Here is an 18,603-nt window from a genome sequence, read left to right on the forward strand (position 1 = left end):
ATTACAGATGTTTGCCACCACATCTGGCTTTTTTTTTTTTTTTGGTTTCTCTGTGTAGCTTTGGAGCCTGTCCTAGAACTCACTCTGTAGACCAGGCTGGCCTTGAACTCACAGAGATCCACCTGCCTCTCCCAAGTGCTGGGATTAAAGGCGTGCACCACCGCTGCCCAGCACATCTGGGTTTTTTTATGTAGGTTCTGGGGATCCAAACTTAGGCCCTCATATGTGAGTGTCCTTGCTGAGCTATCCCCTATATCAGCCCTCCTGTACTTATTTTTTTCTATGAAATCTTTTTTCCTTCAGGATTGCTCAATTGACATTTCCCCACCTTACACATCATTTTAAAGGCTTCTAAACACCTTTCCACTTTCTAGAAGAATTCATCTTTTTGTTTGTTCTGTTTTGGTTTTTGTTTTTTTGAGACAGGGTTTCTCTTTGCAGCCCTGGCTGTCCTGGAACTCTTCTCTGTAGACCAGTCTGGCCTTGAACTCACAGAGATCTGCCTGCCTTTGCCTCCTGAGTGCTGGGATTAAAGGCGTGCACCACAACCGCCCAGCTCAAGAATTCATCTCTATATGCTATTTTATTTGCCAGATCTGAAGACATGGCTTCATGGCCAATTGTTAAAATTTACCTGAAAGGTCAGTGTGTGCATGGGTGTGTGTGTGCATGGGTGTGTGTGTGTGTGTGTGTGTGTGTGTGTGTGTGTGTGTGTGTGTCTGTATGTCTAGGTTCCATCAATTCTCTTTTTCCAAAGGGCATTTATCATGAATCCTGGTGGGTAGCAAAGGGTCCTAGTGATCCCGAATCACTTTTACTTAATCAGAAACAGATAAAATGATGTAAGCTTTATTCCCTGTGAGGACAAGCCTATTTGCCACTCACCTTGATTCTGAGGCACAGTTTTTATTCTGGTAGCTCTTGAAGTTGTTAAAACTCTTAGTCCTTAGCCCCTCCCAGTTGCTTCTTGCAGTAATAGGGTTCACCTGCAGGCATAAGGCAGTTCAGATGCTGTGTTCACATGACCCCATGCCCACCCAGGTCTTGGGCCTTCAATTCTTTGTCAAGCTGTTTCTTCTGGTATCTTTGGGAATGGCTTTTCTATTCAATTCTTTTTCCTGTTCATTTGTTTGGAGAGCTAGCCTGCATGCCTGTTCTCCATAATAGGAAAAAGAGTTAAGGCCTTCAATATTATTGTGAGGTAATTAATTCAAGCTAAGGCTCTCTGAGGTCTTGTTCTGTGTGTGGTTGGGGGGAAGTTTGTGTTCGAGGCTGGAAGTGAAGGCCTGGCAGCTTGTCTTGAGAGAGGGTAGGAAGGAGCCTGAGCAACTACCTAGTCAGCACCTCCATTTCATATGTGAGGAAACAGATCCAGAAAAGTCCAGAGACTGTATTTGCCTGCTTTTCATCACTATAACCAAACACCTGAGGCAGGCTAACATAATGAAGAGTTTTATTTCGGCTTGTTCTAGAGGTACAAAGTCCAGTGGCCTTTCCTTGTGATAATCATCTTGCAGGCAGAGTTTCAAGGTAATTGCAGAGCCTCACAGAGAAAAAGATAGGAAACACATGTGTCTGTGTATGCCTCTGGTCCCTGTCTGTATTCTTCTGAGGCCACCCAGGATTCAACAATGGTGGCCCCACTGTAATGACCTTATCTAAACCTAATCAATCGCCTCCCTGCCTCTAAATACCATCTGGACTTCCAGTGTCCACCTCCTTAATACGATGAGATCAGGCTCTGAGGCTTAACCCTCCACATGAGTGCATGCTTGGGGTGCGGATGCTGTTCAGCTTTCGCACTGGTGACAGCTCAATGGTGGAGCACGTGCCTAACACGTACAGGTCCCAGGTTCCAACCCCATCATCTGTTTGTGTTCGAGGCTGGAAGTGGAGGCTTGGCAGCTTGTCTTGAGAGTGGGTAGGAAGGAGCCTGCGGAGCTCTGCAAACCTGAGCACTGACCTAAGGTCATACAACCAGGCAATGGCAGAGCTGACCCTGAATTCCCTCTTCTGAGTCTGCCTGTAAGGGTTTCTGCTACACCAGAGGGCTCCAAGATTACTGTGGGATACTGTGGAATAGTTAGTTAGCTCAAGGTTGTCCGCTTTCTGGGGTCTCATTCTGTGTTTGTATTTTGTTGTTTGTTTATTCTGTATGTTTCATTGTATTATTGACATTTCCAGTCATGTATAAAAACAGAGAAGGGTCTAATGAATGAATGTTTATCCAGTCTTATTTCAACTGTACTTTTATGACCCTGAATTATTTTGAGGCACCTTTCACACATTGTATCATTTCATCCACAAATATTTTTGGGTTGCATCTGAATACATACATATAGTCTGTTTGCCTGCCTGCCTGCCTGCCTTCCTTCCTTCGTTCCCTCCTTCCTTTCTTCCTTCCCTGTCTCCCTTCTTCCTTTCTTTTTCTTTTTAAAATAGTCTCAGTAGCATTACCACACCTTAAAAGTAAAAATACTCACCGGGCAGCAGTGGCGCACACCTTTAATCCCAGCAGTTGGGAGGCAGAGGCAGGCGGATCTCTGAGTTCGAGGCCAGCCTGGTCTACAGAGCGAGATCCAGGACAGGCACCAAAACTACACAGAGAAACCCAGTCTCGAAAAACAAAAAACAAAACAAAACAAAAGTAAAAATATTCAAAACAGTTTAAATCTCTCACCTACAAAGAGCTGGAGCTGGTTTTGTATGGGAGGAGGGATTGCCTAGTACACCGGGGTGGTGTTTAGCTCCTGTTCTAGTTAGTCTTCTGCCGCTGTGATAAACACCAAGAACAAAAGCAACTTGAGGAGGAAAGAGTATTTCTTCTCACGGTTTACAGCCCGACATGAAGGGAAGTCAGGACAGGAGGAACTCAAGGCTGGAACCTGGAGGCTGGAGCTGATGCAGAGGCCACGGAGGAGTGCTGCTTACTGGCTTGCTCCCCCTGACTTGCTCAGCCTGCGTTCTTAAAGAACCCAGGCCCCCTTGCCCAGGGGTGGATTGCCCACAGTGGGCTGGGCCCTCACACATTAATTAGCAGATGGCCCACACACTATGGTCAGGCCGTCTAATGGAGGCAGTTCCTCAACTCAGAGTCCCTCTTCCTAGATGACTTTGGTTTGTGTCGAGTTGGCAAAACCAACTGGCATGGCTCACTGCAGTTTTTTTTTCCCCCCTCTGAACTCAGACTGTTCCCCTAAAGGCGGAGGAATGAATGTTCCTCAGTTCATCCTAATTAGTAAAAGGGACATGAGGGCAGACAGGAAGGAGGAAGGGTTATGCCAGGGCCTCAGAAGCAGAGATTCCCCCTTGGCTGGATCCTTGAAACGGGGAGACTCCGCCTGTTGCTCCCCCAGTCAACATGACTGACTTGGTTTACTGTGAGCCCAGAAATGCCTTAGGAGCTGCTCCCTCCCGACAGCTCTGTGCTTCCCTTTTGAGACAACGGTTAAGCTGTTTCTTGACAGCCCTGCTTTCTATTCTGTATAGAAGCCCAGAAGGCATGCCATGTCGACGAACCTCTGACAACATGGGTGGGCTAGCCTCTGACGGGAGCAGAGACTCCCGTTCCGTTCCGTTCCGTTCCGTTCCGTTCCGTTCCGTGGGCTCATTCCCAGCCCGGGTTCTGGCCCACAGTTCTTCTATCGCACGCAGAACCTGGACTCTAAGTAGTTATAACAGCTGTTACTACAACCACAGAGTGTTGATTTCCATATATTAGCTCATAGTACTGTCCAGGAGGCCGAGCCAACCCTGTTCATCCATCCCTCTTCGGGCTGAGGAGCTGAATGTCAGATTAGAGGGAGAAAGACAGTGGGTTGGAGCTTGTGCTCCGTGGAGAGAGCCTGCCTCGCATGCACAAGGCCCTGGATTCGGTCTCCATTACCACAAAAACAGATAGGCTTATTCATTCCCACATACTAGCTTACTTAATCTTCATGGCTGCCAGATCTGGGAGGTGTTTCCTATTGTTTCCATATGCAGCGTGAAGATGGAGGCTGGAAGGATGGCTCAGTGGTTAACAGTGCTGGCTGCTCCTCCACAGACACAAGTTTGGTTTCTGGCACCACTGAGGCACCTCCAGCGCCAGAGGCTCCTCCTCCTCCTCCCCTGAACTCCTTGGGTACCCACGTGCACGTGGCCGACACTCGCACAGACATATGTGTACACATAAGTAAAAACAAATTCAGTCTTTTTTTATGAAAAGGTGGAGATGCGCATGGGAAATGCATCGTTTTAAAATAGCCAGCCAAGGTGATGGATCCTGTCCGAGCAGTGGAGGCCTGGGCCCTTCCCAACTGAACTCTTCCCCCATTGCACACATCACAGCCTTGATTGGGAGCCATGGCCTGGAACCCAAGTTTAGAACGAAGAATAATTTCTAGGTTTTGACAGGATTCCTTCCTTCTTTCCCTTTCTTCTTTTCCTTTTTTTTTTTTTTTTTTTAAAGAAAATGTAAGACAGGTGGTTCCCGAGACCTGGAACACTCAGGCAGGCCCTTAGGTGCAGTTTGCTAGCCTGAACCTGCCTGGAGGGGACAGTAGGCTGGGCTTTTGGGCCGTCCCATCTTTCAGGCCGCCTTGGTGGGTACAGCGGGCAGGTCGCGTCAGAGATGACACCAGCAGGGTCCAGACAGGGCTACAGGTTTCTGGGGACACCCAAGAGGCTGAGCCTCTCTGCTCTGTTTCCGTTTCCAGGCTGAAGAGCTGAACGTCAAGTTGGAGGGAGAGCCTTCCCTGCGGAAACCAAAGCAGCGGCCACGGCCGGAGCCCCTCATCATCCCCACCAAGGCGGGCACTTTCATCGCCCCTCCTGTCTACTCCAACATCACCCCCTACCAGAGCCATCTGCGTTCTCCCGTCCGCCTAGCTGACCACTCCTCTGAGAGGAGCTTCGAGCTGCCCCCCTACACACCGCCCCCCATTCTCAGCCCCGTTCGGGAAGGCTCCGGCCTCTACTTCAATGCCATCATATCAACCAGCAGCATCCCGGCCCCTCCTCCTATCACGCCAAAGAGTGCCCACCGTACCCTGCTCCGTTCTAGTGAGTGACCCGGGGGCTGTGGTGGTGGTGGGGGGGGTGTAGAGGGAGGGACGCAGTTCAGTTTATGGGCGGTTGTAGTGGGGCTGGAGGCTGTGAGGAACTCTGCTGTCTCCCCCTGGGGGCTGGTAAGGCATGGTCCTCCTGCTTGGATTCTGATCCTGGATCCACTGTTTACTGTCACATGCCTTGGGCAAGTCCAACTGCCCAGACCTCACTCAGTTCCTTCATTATTCGGCAGGGATTAGATTCATCATACTTGGCTGATGGTGGAATTATTGATATTCAGCTGTTAGATCCACAAACAGCAGTTTCCTCCGGTTCAACCGAATAGCTACCTCCCTGGGTTGTGGTTGTTTAAATGAGGTGACGGTCCTGGTCTCCTTGGCCTGTTGAGCAGTCATTTTGATCGAGAGCATGCCTGGGTGTTGTGAGGCCTAAAAATGTCCATTTCACAAAGGGGTTCTTTTCCCTTGGAAAACGGGATCACCTGATCACTTGCAGTGGAATCACGCAGGCGCATTCTTCACCCAGTTAACCTCTGACCCCAGAGCTCACCCATGGTGTGGTTCTCTGGTGCCTCCTGGTGTCTGTGGATGGAAATTGCCCTGTGCTGGCAGGCGTGGGCTTTGCTTCCCAGGGAGGTTTCTCTCCCTGGCTCGGTTTGTGCTGGAAATCACTGAAGAGATCAGCCTGTCAGCCAAGAAGATGTCAGTCTGCCCAACAAGTGTTTACTGAGCATTGGGTGTAAAACCTTGCAGGGATCCTGTGCAGGCTCCAGGAATGCATGGGACACCGTTATCTAGTCTAAAGAAAGTGAGGCGCAGGATCCTTAGGGAATTACCAGGAAAGCCTGGGAGACCGAAAAGCAGAGGTTCCTGTAGCAGTGGGGAACCCGGACCCGGTGAATGGGGCTGACACCAAGCTTCTAGCCTGGGGAGCCTGATTAGATAAGGAAAGAATCTGGGAAATGGTGGAGCCAGAGCTAAGCTTGAGCTTCAGAGTGGGAGGGGCAGGCGGGGCACCGCAGGCGTGGAGCAGGGCCGAGCAGAGGGAGCCATCGAGGGCCACGAGGTTAGTAGGCCTCTGGAGTCGAGTCTGGGCTGTGGGAGGTACAGACACATGGGGAACTGCCTTGAACAGCTGAGGGTTCCAGGGGTTGTCTCACGCTGCAGAGAGACAACAACAGAGGTTTTGTGTGTTGTTTTGTTTTGAGTAAGGGAGTGCCTTGGTCTAGTCCGGCTTTCAGATTAGCTTGAAGGAGAGTGAGGCAAAAAAAAAAAAAAAAAAAAAAAAAAAAAAGGGAGAGGAAATGAGAAGATAATTATAGAAGAGACCCCCTTTACCATCTCCAGTGCGCCTCCAGTTTCAGCCTCTTTGCTAGAATAAAACCAAAGTAAAACATAGTTCTATACAGAAGCTTGTTTTTTGTTTTTGTTTTTGTTTTCCAAGACAGTTTTTCTCTGTGTAGCCCTGCCTGTCCTGGATCTCACTCTGTAGCCCAGGCTGGCCTCGAACTCACAGAGATCTGCCTGCCTCTGCCTCCCTAGTGCTGGGATTAAAGGCGTGCGCCACCACCGCCCGGCCCGGAAGCTTGGGTCGAGTAGCTCCTTTGTGCAGCTATGAAAACCGAGGCGCCTGAGTTCCAAGTGCACTCAGTGAGTCACCGCTGTGACTCTTCGGCATTCGGGACAGCCGCCTAGGACGGGAGTGTTTTCCTGCAAGGAGGAAGGGGCCATTTACCAATATGCTCTTTGCCCATAGATAGCTCCGAAGTCACCCCGCCCGTCCTGTCTGTGATGGGGGAGGCCACCCCCGTGAGCATCGAACCGTAAGTGCAGCCCTGCCCCAGGCTCATGGCGTGTGGGTGGCCAGGTGGACCCACTGCGGTGCAGATTAGCTTTGGGAGCAAGAGGAGAGGCCTGCATAGAGACAAGTAGTCTCTCTGGGCTTCTGTAGTCTGTCCCGGGCTCTGCTGTCTTCTGCCAGCTTTTGTGTGGACGCTGCAGGGAGAGGAAAGGGAAGGACCAGGGTGGCTTGAATTTGTCACTAGGGAGAGCTGGGTGGGGGCCGGGGGTGGGGGTCCAAGAGACTCTCCTTATCTGTCACATGTGGAGTAGCGTTTCCATTCCTTGGCCTCTGGGCCTGTCTGAGTATACCAGCTACCAGATTCCCTGCACGCAGCTGTGGCCCTGCTGCACTCAGCACCTGCCAGCTGCACGGTTCCTTCACATCCTAGGGAGAAAGTTGGGTTCCCTGCCCCCACAAAGGCAGGGCCTCACCCCTTGCCTTTCTGCCCCTGCAGACGGATCAATGTTGGTACCCGGTTCCAAGCAGAAATCCCCATGATGAGAGACCGTGCCCTGGCAGCTGCAGACCCCCACAAGGCTGACTTGGTGTGGCAGCCCTGGGAGCATCTTGAGAGCAACTGGGAGAAGCAGAGGCAAGGTGAGGAGGGAGTTCCAGTGAGCAGGGCATGGCAGGCTGGTGGGCAGGAGGGCAGGCTGGGGTCCTCAAGGTCCAACACTGAACACGATTCCCTCTTGTCCTCCCAATGCTTCCGGTGGATCCAGTGGATGACCTGTTGACAGCTGCCTGTTCAAGCATTTTCCCTGGTGCTGGCACCAACCAGGAACTGGCCTTGCACTATCTGCATGAGTCGAGGGGGGACATCCTGGTGAGAAAGCCTCGTTAATTTGCCCGGGCCGGGGGGAGGAGGGGGTTGTCCCTTAGGAAAGCAGTTACTGGTCCCTCCCTGTCTGCTACCAGGACCGTGCCTGGTGGTATAAATTTTTATCGATTTGTTTTTGCTCTTTTGTTCTGGGGGGGGGGGGGGCGTTACATTTCTTTCTTTTTTCCCCTCACAATCATGACTCCCTACCTCGCCTTGGCCTTCTGAGTGCTAGGGTGACTTGGCATGGTGATTTGAGGTAGCTACCAGGGGGTCTGACCAAGGAGGAGGTTATTGGGGTTTGGCCTCAGGGAACTTTAGTCTCAAACCCTAGCTGGGTATGCAAGGCCCTACTGTTGAATCTAATCCCTGATCCTAGGTCAGTAGTTTCCCCCGCTCTCTGAATTGTCACCGAGGGGCATTCTCTGTCCGTACTTGATTTGGTGGTTGAGCATTCCTGCAGTGGTCTCGTGGCCTGGGTCCTCAGCAGCCCCACTGCCTTGATTTTACCACGCTCCCACATGTCCTGTCTCACAGCGGTTAAGGCAGGAGTAAGTGCTTGCTCTACCCAGAGGCCTGCAGAGGCCTGCATGTTGCCCAGGCCCAGGGTACCTCGTCCTTCACCACGACTGTCACAGTTTCCTGATAGCCCTTTCCTCCCCTCCAGGAAACGCTGAATAAGCTGCTCCTGAAGAAGCCCGTGCGGCCCCACAACCACCCGCTGGCCACGTATCACTACACAGGTGGGCTTGACGGGGGTGGTCATGTGGTCCAGAGTCTCAGGGTCTCCAGCATCCGTGGAGCCCTGCTCAGTGCTGAGTCACAGCCCTGAATGGAGGTGGGGACAGGAAGAGTCAGCCAAAAGTCAGCAGGAAAACTAATGTCAAAGCCAAGTGTGGGGCTCCCCGTGCCCTTAGAAGGGAAGCATGAAGTGGGTAGGCAATCCAAGCCAAAAAAAAGCCCACGTCACGGGTACAGAGGTCGGAAACCTAGGGAGGAGAGCAGTCAGCTGATTTCAGGTGTGCTTGTCTTGGTCTAGATGCTGGAAGAGGGACATGGATGCTATCGTGTAAGCCCAGTAGTTACTGATGTCGAGCCTCTGTGAGGTCCACATTTGTCTGTACCAGGCAGAGCCCCGAAAGGTTCTTCCCGCCTTGTAGCATCTAGTCCGTTTTGGACCTGGAAAGACAGGTTCTAATGTTCATTCCCTTTGACGAGCAAGCGGGGGAGGCTTCACGAAGCTGGTAGTGAATGACCAACGTGAATGTGGACGGCCTCACACTTTCAGTGGGTCAGAGTCATGCTCACAGTATAGATAGACACTCATGTTCCTGCCCGACTCACAACCTGGTACCGTCTCCGCTCTTCAGGCTCTGACCAGTGGAAGATGGCTGAGAAGAAGCTGTTCAACAAGGGCATCGCCATCTATAAGAAGGATTTCTTCCTGGTGCAGAAGCTGGTGAGCAGGGGCGAGCGAGGGGTCCTGTGGTCACTCGCCAGGTGGCCAGACGGCAGGGTGCTTGCCTAGTGTGCCCGAGTTCCGGCCCCATCATCGCCATTAAGGAGCTTCGGAGATGGCTCTGTAAACCACAGCTTGCCTGACAGAGGGTCCTCTGCTGACCTCTGAGCTCCCGGGAGAGGACTTTTAAGCCTAGATGTGACTGAATCTAGGGATCAAGGAGGGGAAGTGTCAGAGAAAATGTGTGGGAATGCATTGCTCAAAGCAAACCCAGTGGTCGAATAGATCTCTGAAATGAGAGGGCAGATGTCAGAATCTGAGAGGACCATGAGATGACCTGGGGATTCTAGCGTCATACCCCTTACTTTTCACACACGAAAAAACAGAAATTAGGAAGGTGAGCGACTCGCCTTAGGACACACAGCCCTTTGCTGGCAGTAGTAGCAAGGCCGAGAGAACCTTCTGCTTCCTCTCTGGGCTTTCCCTGAGTCTTCCCCGACATGATGTTTCTCTTCCTTACTTGGCATTGTTCCCTAGAGAGGAGTGAAACCAGTCCCCAGATGGATGGAGGAGGTTTTCACTGCTGTGTTGGGGCCGGCTTTGGCTGTGCAAAGATGCCTGGATGCTTCTCTAGTTTAGTTTGAAATTCACTAAATGGAGCAGAGAAGGGTAATTCCCACGAACGCCCATTAAAAATGCCCTGCCAGCCGGACGGTGGTGGCGCACGCCTTTAATCCCAGCACTCGGGAGGCAGTGCCAGGCAGATCTCTGTGAGTTCGAGGCCCGCCTGGTCAGATCCAGGACAGGCACCAAAACAACACAGAGAAACCCTGTCTCGAAAAACCAAGGGAAAAAAAAAATGCCCTGCTGAGATTTGCCAGTTTTATCATTGTCTCGTTTTCTTTTCTTTCTCTGTCTGCTTCTAAACACGCACCCATGAAACACATCTATCTCTCTTCATCCTCCCTCTGTGTCAGCTAAGCATTAAAAGTCAGCTACAGCTGGGCCTCCAGGTCTAGGCCTGTAATCACAGCTGTTTGGGAGGGTGCGGCAGGAGGATTGTGAGTTCAAAGCCAGCGTGGGCTCCTGGAGTGAGTTCAAGGCCAGCTTACTTGCCTTAGTGAGACCCTCTCTCAAAATTCAAAAAAAAGGAGGTGGGGTGGGGTGGGAGTACTTAGTTAATGGTACAGCATTTGCCTAGCACGTCCAAGGCCCTATGTTCAATCCCTAGTACAGGAGCAGGGGGGTTATTTTCAAATAAAACTGCCCTAAGCATTGGCAAGCAATTTAAACAGCATATTGAGAGGCCTGTGAAGATGATCACTATGGTTACTGTGGTTCAAGCATCACTTCCCTTACGGTTTACACGTGAAAAAGCAGAAATTAGGGTGGTGAGCCCCTTTTTACCTGGGGACTCCAGGAGGAACTGTGTGAACTTCTGAGAAATTTGTGAGGGATAGGAAAGCTCAGTCATACCGCAGGGTGCCGATGCCGACCCCGCCAAGGCTCCCGAGCCCCTGCTGGCCCAGCGTAGCCTCTCCTGGCACAGCACTAATATCTCCCTGGAAATTCTGCTATTGGCCTGTAGTGGTTACTCACTGAGACGTTGCATAAGCCTCCTTTAATTGCACTGGTCAGGGGTTATTACGGAGCAGGCATGGAGAAGTGGGGTTTGGGGTTTAGTTTTTTGCCTAAGACTAAAGGGAGCATGCGGAGATGAGGAAAGTGAGTCACACCAGCTCCCTCTGACCTCAGTTTTGGCTTGAATGCAGATCCAGACCAAGACTGTGGCCCAGTGTGTGGAGTTCTACTACACCTACAAGAAACAGGTGAAAATTGGCCGCAATGGGACGCTCACCTTTGGCGACGTGGATACAAGTGATGAGAAGTCAGCCCAGGAAGAGGTTGAAGTGGACGTTAAGGTAGGTCCTTTCCCAGCCTCTACCGCCTCATACTCGGTAGCACCTGGGGCCAGTACCTAGCTGGAAGCTTGAGCCCAGACTCTCCTGGAGTTTACAGAGGGTGGACAGAGGAGAACAGGGTCCCTGGCAGCCCAGGCCCTGAACCCTTGAGTTCCCCCATATCACCTGCTGGCATCATGCTGATGGTGCTGATGCAGAACCCTGGAGAATCGGGTTCTGCCTCCTCAGAGCAGACCGCTCACGCCGCTTCTGAGCTCTAGCCCTTCTTACAGCACCTTTATGGTATCTGCTCTCTCCGGCCTTACCACATGCCGCTAGTACTAATTCTGTCATGTCCCATACTACTTTTACTATTCATTTTTTGGGTGTGTGTGGGGGGGGTCAACTCATTTTTATTTCTCAAAAGGGAAGCTTTATATTACAGTCATAAATAGATAACCAGTATTGTTTCCTATAAATAGAAGGTACTGGGAAAAATAAGTCCACATGAAAACCACTGTTACTAAATGCCAGCTACATGCTGTAATTGCCTGCCAGGACTCTGAGACACAGATCACCAGGTCTGGGGAAGCACAAGAGGCACATTAGCACCAACCCCGACCTCGTCCTTGAAAGATGCTGTGATTTCATTCTGTGCCATGGATCCCCCGATACTGTCTCTAAGTTACAAGTCCATACTTGGTGCCACGCTACTTTGAGACCCGGGAGTAGTTCGGCCCCCATATTGTAAATGGGAAGTAGAGATCCAGATAGTTAATGTCACAGATTGTTTAAACTGGAGCTCAGAGCTCCTGCCTGGTATACCCTGAGGTCACTCTGCCCAAAGGGTGTCCAGAAGATTCTGGGCATCTATCCAGGAGACCAGGTGGTTCGTGGGTCCTGGCATGCTCCCTCCCTAGCCCTGGCTCTGTCTCACCCAGAGGGCACCCAGGGTCAAGTCTACCCTGTTTCTGGGCCAACTGGCCATGGGAGGGCTGTGACTTAGGACAGAGTCCCAGTACAAGAGGCTACCCTGGGCCAAGATAGGGTGGCAGGGCCAGCCCAGCAGGTGCTCTGGGGCCTTGGCTGGATTCAGAGTCTGCACTCTGGAATGACCGAGCTCATTTTTGTCCCCTGGTAGACTTCTCAGAAGGTCCCCAGGGTGCCTCCTCCCAGAAGAGAGTCCCCAAGTGAAGAGAGACTGGAGCCCAAGAGAGAAGTAAAAGAGCCCAGGAAGGAGGGGGAGGAGGAGGAGGTGCCAGAAACCCAGGAGAAGGGAGAGCAGGAAGAGGGCCGCGAGCGCAGCCGGAGGGCCGCTGCCGTCAAGGCTACGCAGACACTACAGGCCAACGAGGCGGTAAGTGACCTCGACCTCCACTCTCCGAGCACAGGCCGGGAAGGCGGAGCTAGGCCTGGGGTGTGGGTGGGGGTGCAGAGCAAGACCACAGTGGTTCCCGCAGGTATAGCTCAGGAAGTGGACTGAGAACTTGATGTTTTCATTTGGGCCTCAGCCCTGTGTGGTAAGGGCTGTTATGAATCTCATTGTACAGGTAAGGGAACTGAGGTTGAAGGTAATGTAGCTTGTCTGCAATTTATATACAGTGTGTGTGTGTGTGTGTGTGTGTGTGTCAGTGTTTCTGTGTCTGATATTCCGAGGAAAAAGGCCTTGTGAAAACCCAGTAGATGTGTGCAGCGTGGGGGAAGCATTCATAAGCTGTAGTTGAGTCATGGTTCACCCTCCAGCATGCGCTTGACAAGAATGTCTGAAATGGAGCCGAGACGGTGAGAATACCAATAATGGCCCTCTGTGTTCCCCGCTGAGTGTTTCGTGTCCATTATCTCGCTAAGTCCCCGTAATAACCACACGGCGTGCTCACTCCCACTCAGCAGATGGGGGAATCGGGTCCAGAGATGCCATTTGCCTGGCCTGAAGGCCACACTCCAAGTCTTGGTCCCCTTCGCAGGCGATGCAGGCATCTCACCGTGGCTCCCATCAGGAGCGCGCTCCCCGGAAGTGGGAGAGATGGAATGCATGTCTCCACTTAGGCCCGCAGAGCACCTGTCGGCCAAACACAGCTGCTTGCTTCCTCTCCACGCGGCTGCTCTCCTGTCGGGGAGCCGTGCGGTGGCCCTGCCGTCTGGTTCTGCTGTCTTTGTGAACACTTTGAGGGTGACTCAAAGGCACATTCATCACTTCCGATGGCTGTCTGGGGGTTCCTGGCCTGGGGCCAGAGCAGTAACCTCCTTGGGGGGTACACACCATGGGTCTCGACACCTTCTCTTTCTCTTCTGTTCCTCCCTACCAGCACTTCCTCAGCAAGTGGCCATCACATCTGTCCCTTCCATTGCACCGGGAGCTTTCTGGAGACAGGGCTCCTCTGAGGACCCGTCTCCCTCCCACCTGGCCTGTCACGGGAACACATTTCTTTCTGGCATGGAGACATGCATGGTTTGGCGAGATGTCAGAAAAGATGAACACAGAGCCAGAAGTATTCAGGCCTATAGCTGCCGAGGTGTGGCACAGAATTCCTGTGCCAGCCACTCTGTAATAGAGCCAGAGCCAGCCCAAGCTGCAGTGGCCTCCTGGAGGCAGCCGGGGGGCGCTGTCGCATACTAGGCGACCATTTGGCAGGACTGTAGGAGTGCTTAGGGCCCCCTGTTCGCTGAGAGGCCAGGATTCTGAATCTACACTTGCCTCTGAAACACCCCCCCCCCCCCCCTGTTGGTTGTCTCCAGGCCAATGACGTCCTCATTCTCCGGAGCCACGAACCCAACGCCCCGGGGCCTGCAGGTGCTCAGACCTCCGAGAAACCGAGAGAAGGACCCGGGAAGTCACGCAGGGCACTGCCTTTCACGGAGAAGAAGAAAAAACCCGAGGCTTTTAATAAAACCCAAAACCAGGAGAACACTTTCCCTTGTAAAAAATGCGGCAGGTAAGATGTCCCTGCCTTGTCTGTCTCCACGGGGACCTAGTAGAGTGCTGGGGCAGGGACCTGGACGCAAGTTGGGGTGTAGGTGCTGCTGGGAATGGGCACTATGGATCTGTGTTTTGATTGGCTCGGTGGGTGGGTTTCCAGGGTAATGACATCACGGGGCAGGAGTGGGTTGAAGTGGGGTGTGTGTGTGTGTGTGTGTGTGTGTGCGTGTGTGTGCACCATCCCTAGTGGGAGCGGTGAAGGTAGGTGCTAGGTGGATGGCAGGAGTGTGAGGGAGCATTGAGGGGAGGGTGCCACACCCCAACCCGGGGTGGCTCTCTCTCACCCGAGGCCCTCCCGCTCGCTGCTGCAGGGTGTTTTACAAGGTGAAGAGCCGCAGCGCCCACATGAAGAGTCACGCCGAGCAGGAGAAGAAGGCGGCGGCCCTGAGGCTGAAGGAGAAGGAGGCAGCCGCCGCCGCTGCCGCGCACCAGCAGGCGCTGAGGGAGGAGAGCGGCGAGGGCGAGAAGGGCTGAGAGCCCGCTGGACCCTCTCCCTGGGCTCCCCCTGCACCCCTGCACCCGGGAACCTCCGGAGGGAGCCAGGAAGAGGGTCCCGTGGACTTTGCCAAACCAATCCGATGATGAAAAATAAACAGGCGCTTTTGTTGACGAAGGCCGAGGACAGTGTTAAGGGCTCGCAGGATCCAGTCCTCCCAGGATCTGGTCCGTCAGGAGTTGAGCCGCTGGCCTGGAGCCTTTGAGAGGCCGGGCCCCTTGCAAGGGGGAAGGGCTCTGGCGCTGCTCCCTGATTTCCGCTGCTGCTGCCAGGCCTTGCGCATCTCTGCCTCCCCCGTCCCAGGTCCCTAGTAAGCCACCGTGGCAAGCCAAACACAAGCTCACCCCATGGCAGATGATTTCTCCTTCCCCAGAGGTCCTGGAAGGCTGTGCAGACCTTGTCCCAAGACCCCGAACAAAGGGACTCCTCAGAGAACGGTGGCCTTAACACCTGGGTTGTCCCTGTACAACTGCATCCCGGCTGGAGCCGCGCCAGTGACCTGGCTTGAGGTCACCGCCTCTCTAGGAGTGTCTCGGAGGACAGTTTCAACCTCGTTGCTGCTTGTTAACAGCCCGTCTGGGGCTGGAAAAGTCTTCTCAAACATTTGAGGAAGGGCCCCCGCTCTTCACGTCCCTGCTCTCAGCCTGCTGCGGGGAAGGGAACTGTACAGAGGCCAGAAGATGCAGAGCCAGGCCGGAGGGATCTTCGGAGAAGCCTGATGACTCTTCCTGCTGCCTACCATTTTGTACCTTTGGGTCCTGGAGGCTGCTGAGGGAGCCTCAAGCAGGTCCTGGAAAGGCCTGGCCTGCTCTTCGGTGCCAGCTCCCGGCTTGCTTGTCCTGTTCTCGGTAGCTGCGGCCTAACCCCACTGTACCCCCACTCAGTGTTGATATTCACAGCCTAACACACACACCCCCCACCCGCCCCCATCCTGCATGCTGAAGATTTCTGGATCCTTCCCTGGGAGGGGGATGTCTCCTAACTAGATTAGACAGGAGCCTTCATTCCTTGACTCGTGTCATTTGGGAACTATTTATTTATTCTTAATATTTAATTTTTAACATCCTCAGGGACCAGGGGCCTCTTGCTTTCCAGAGGTCCAAGTGCATTTAATCCCAAAATAAGGCACCTTCTTAGCATCCCCACCCCCACCCCCAATCCCAAGGCCCTAGGGTCCCTTACCTTGTGGCTCTTGCCAGTAGGGACGGTGGTAGTACTGAACGGGCTGGGAAGGTGGGGAGTGTTGTCACAGTCACAGGAAACTAGCAGATGTGGGTGACATCAAAGGCAGTTCTTGGGCCTGCCCTCTGTGTACTTTCAAAACGCTTGAGGGAGTTGGCAGGCCGCCAGAATTCTAGTTCTGTTTATCAGCCTGGATTCTGGCTGGAAGAAACCATATTTGGCATGAAATTACTAAAGGGCCGGAATGTTCTGGAGGCCCCTTGGCTTGCCAGTCCCATAGGGGGCCTAAGTGATTTTTCTGACGTCATTAGTCAACTGAGTTGTGCAGAAGAAAGTCTAAGTGGATGTGTATCTGAGTGGTCAACATGTTAGCAAAGAACTGAAAAGGACTCGTTCACTGTTCTGTAGGGAATAGCCTACAGCCCTGTTGGAAACTGGAAAGAGACATGGAGTTTTGTTTTAAGCTGTTCACTATTGGGCATTTTTTACATTCATTTATGCATTAGTATGGTCCTATGAGAGCTGCCTTTGGAAGTAACAAAAATGTCCCCCTAGATAGCTGGGCGGTTACCTAAACCTTTAGCTTCCCTGTTAGTTTCTTTCAGAGGCGTCTACAAACTCAGAGTCTCAAGATTGCAAAAATCTGGTACCCTCTGGAAGCAAGAGAGCAACAAATGTAGACTTCCTTCTAAATCACGTGCATAATGAGTGCCTTCATAGCTTAGCCCCAAAGTGCTGCTTAATGGTTCCCGAGGTTTTTTTCTATTTAAACCATATTTGGCTCAGGCCCCTTGGACATGTGATATCAGACATCTTCAGCCACGTGAGACTCTTCTGCTCAGTGGTACCACCTAGTCCTTGGAAATCCTACTAAAAAAAAAAAAAGCGATTCTACTTTTCTCAATTCACAGAGACCAGACCAGATGAATATAGCCAGGAAAAAAAAAATCGAGATGCTACCTTTCAGTAGCAATCTCATCAGAAGAACCCATGCTCCAGGATGCAGTGTGAGCACCGCGCTGTTTCCAGGGCAGATGCCCTTGTGGCAGGCTGGCGCAGGCGCGTCCTTACTGGTGCTTTCTCCTATGAACACACTGGGCTTGGTTCGTTTGGGTTGTTCTTTTCTTCCTCCTCAGAGCTTTCTGCTTTAAGAATAAGTAACAACTTCAGCTTTACATTAGCCTCCCCACACCATCTCACCTTACCTGCCTCGCAGCCTCCGCCTGCATTCCGAGAAGGGCATGGAACTGACAATAGTGTTCTGGACCATTTCTGAGGTCTCTTACCCATCTAAGGAGACAGTGCCGTTACTGCTGTCCTCCGCGCCTTCAGCAGTCCCCTCTTGGCTAAGGTACATACCCGCCCCTCCCCGCCACCCCACCTCCAGCCCTGGCACAGAGGCCCTGTGCTGCTGATGTCTAAAGGGATTGCCTATATTTAACTGCCTCAGTGACCTAACCTCTTTCTTCTCCTGTGCCAGATGTTAAAGATGAAGGAGGAATATACAACACATATTCAAGCCTCAGCTGTTTAAATGTTTTTTTTTTTTTTTTTTTTTTTTTTTAAAATGGGGGCTCACTTTTCTGGGTTGTTATTTATTACTAGACTGGCAAAGCCTAACTCCTTAGGTTTTTACAGGAAGTATGCATATTTTTATAAAACAGTGTGTCTAACCCACATTTGACTGTGTTGGTTGCCTCAAAAAAAAAAAAAAAAACCAACCAATTGCAGCTGTTAGAACTTTTCCTCAATCGTCCAAGTTGAAGGCCTTGTTGGAGAGGACAGAGCACAGGAACAGCCTTGACAGTCTGTAATTATTGTACAAATAGTTGAATAGCATAAAATAAGCATAGTCCTTTTATTTTGAAACAAAATGATCAGACACTGCCTTTCGTGTTTGCTGCCTGTGCCACTCTCCTCAAAGACTGTTACATATTAAATAGTGTACATACATATATATATAAATATTACCTCTTTTGCTGTACAGTTGTGATAGACCAGACTGAAAATTTTATTTTTTGTGTGCTTTTTATAAAAAAAAATTAATACACTAAAGAGAATCTTGCTGATGTGATTGTAATGTACCTATGTAACTTATTTACTTTTGAATGTTCTGTATCTTAAGACCTTTTATTAAATAAGGTTTTAAAAAACTCATTGTTGAATGCCATATTCTTTTTTTTGTTTTGTTTTGTTTTCCAGAGACAGTGTTTCTCTGTGTAGCTTTGGTGCCTGTCCTGGAACTCACTCTGTATCCCAGACTGGCCTCAAACTCACAGAGATCTGCTTGCCTCTGCCTCCTGAGTGCTGGGATTAAAGGCATGCGCCACCACCCGACCGGCGTGTGCCATATTCTTATAGGGCTTTTTGGTTTTGTTTTGTTTTTTAACCAGCTGGGATTGACAGGCCTTGTTTTGTTTGAAGGGAACTTACCCACCTCTCTGAGCCTGAAGCATTGTTTTGTTATCCTACATACTCAATAAGGCCAAGAAATGAAAATGTTTGCTGTTTGCCTGGCTACAAAGAAGTATAACAGGTGGGTTTTTTGTTTGTTTGTTTTTTTGTGTTTTTTTTTTTGTTTTGGGTTGTTTTTTTTTTTTTTTTTTTTTAATATACAAAATCTAGACAAGAAAGCATAGGCAGCCTCTCACAGGAACCTATAGATGGCATTCTCTTCTGCTTCCATGGGGAGAAACAGAGCAGCTGCCCAGTGTGATCAGGTGGTACACAGAAGTCAGAGTGCTTGAGTGTGTTCATAGGCAGCATAGAGTGAATGCGTAGACTGGATGAGTAACATGAGACATCTGTCACGGTGGATGCATATCAATAAGGCCAATTTAAAACCACAGCAAAATTAGATTTAAAAAAAAAAGATGC

At 51.2% G+C, this 18,603-nt stretch overlaps 1 protein-coding gene across 3 annotated transcripts in view; it reads left to right on the forward strand.

Moving 5' to 3' along the window:
- Window positions 1–17,883, forward strand: part of Mideas (mitotic deacetylase associated SANT domain protein) — a 69,865-nt gene extending 51,982 nt beyond the window's left edge. For all 3 annotated transcript variants that reach the window (XM_052739327.1, XM_052739326.1, XM_052739328.1), the window contains exons 4-13: window positions 4,698–5,043; window positions 6,805–6,871; window positions 7,346–7,488; window positions 7,614–7,717; window positions 8,379–8,454; window positions 9,082–9,170; window positions 10,943–11,092; window positions 12,213–12,428; window positions 13,808–14,004; window positions 14,360–17,883. In XM_052739327.1, coding sequence (XP_052595287.1) covers window positions 4,698–5,043; window positions 6,805–6,871; window positions 7,346–7,488; window positions 7,614–7,717; window positions 8,379–8,454; window positions 9,082–9,170; window positions 10,943–11,092; window positions 12,213–12,428; window positions 13,808–14,004; window positions 14,360–14,522 — 1,551 coding nt within the window. In that variant the 3' untranslated portion in view covers window positions 14,523–17,883. The remainder of the gene's footprint in view (window positions 1–4,697; window positions 5,044–6,804; window positions 6,872–7,345; window positions 7,489–7,613; window positions 7,718–8,378; window positions 8,455–9,081; window positions 9,171–10,942; window positions 11,093–12,212; window positions 12,429–13,807; window positions 14,005–14,359) is intronic.
- Window positions 17,884–18,603: the final 720 nt, after the last annotated feature.

The sequence above is a fragment of the Peromyscus californicus genome, unplaced genomic scaffold, assembly GCF_007827085.1.
Source record: "Peromyscus californicus insignis strain IS unplaced genomic scaffold, ASM782708v3 Scaffold_15__1_contigs__length_86483966, whole genome shotgun sequence".
NCBI classification, from domain to species: Eukaryota; Metazoa; Chordata; class Mammalia; order Rodentia; family Cricetidae; genus Peromyscus; species Peromyscus californicus.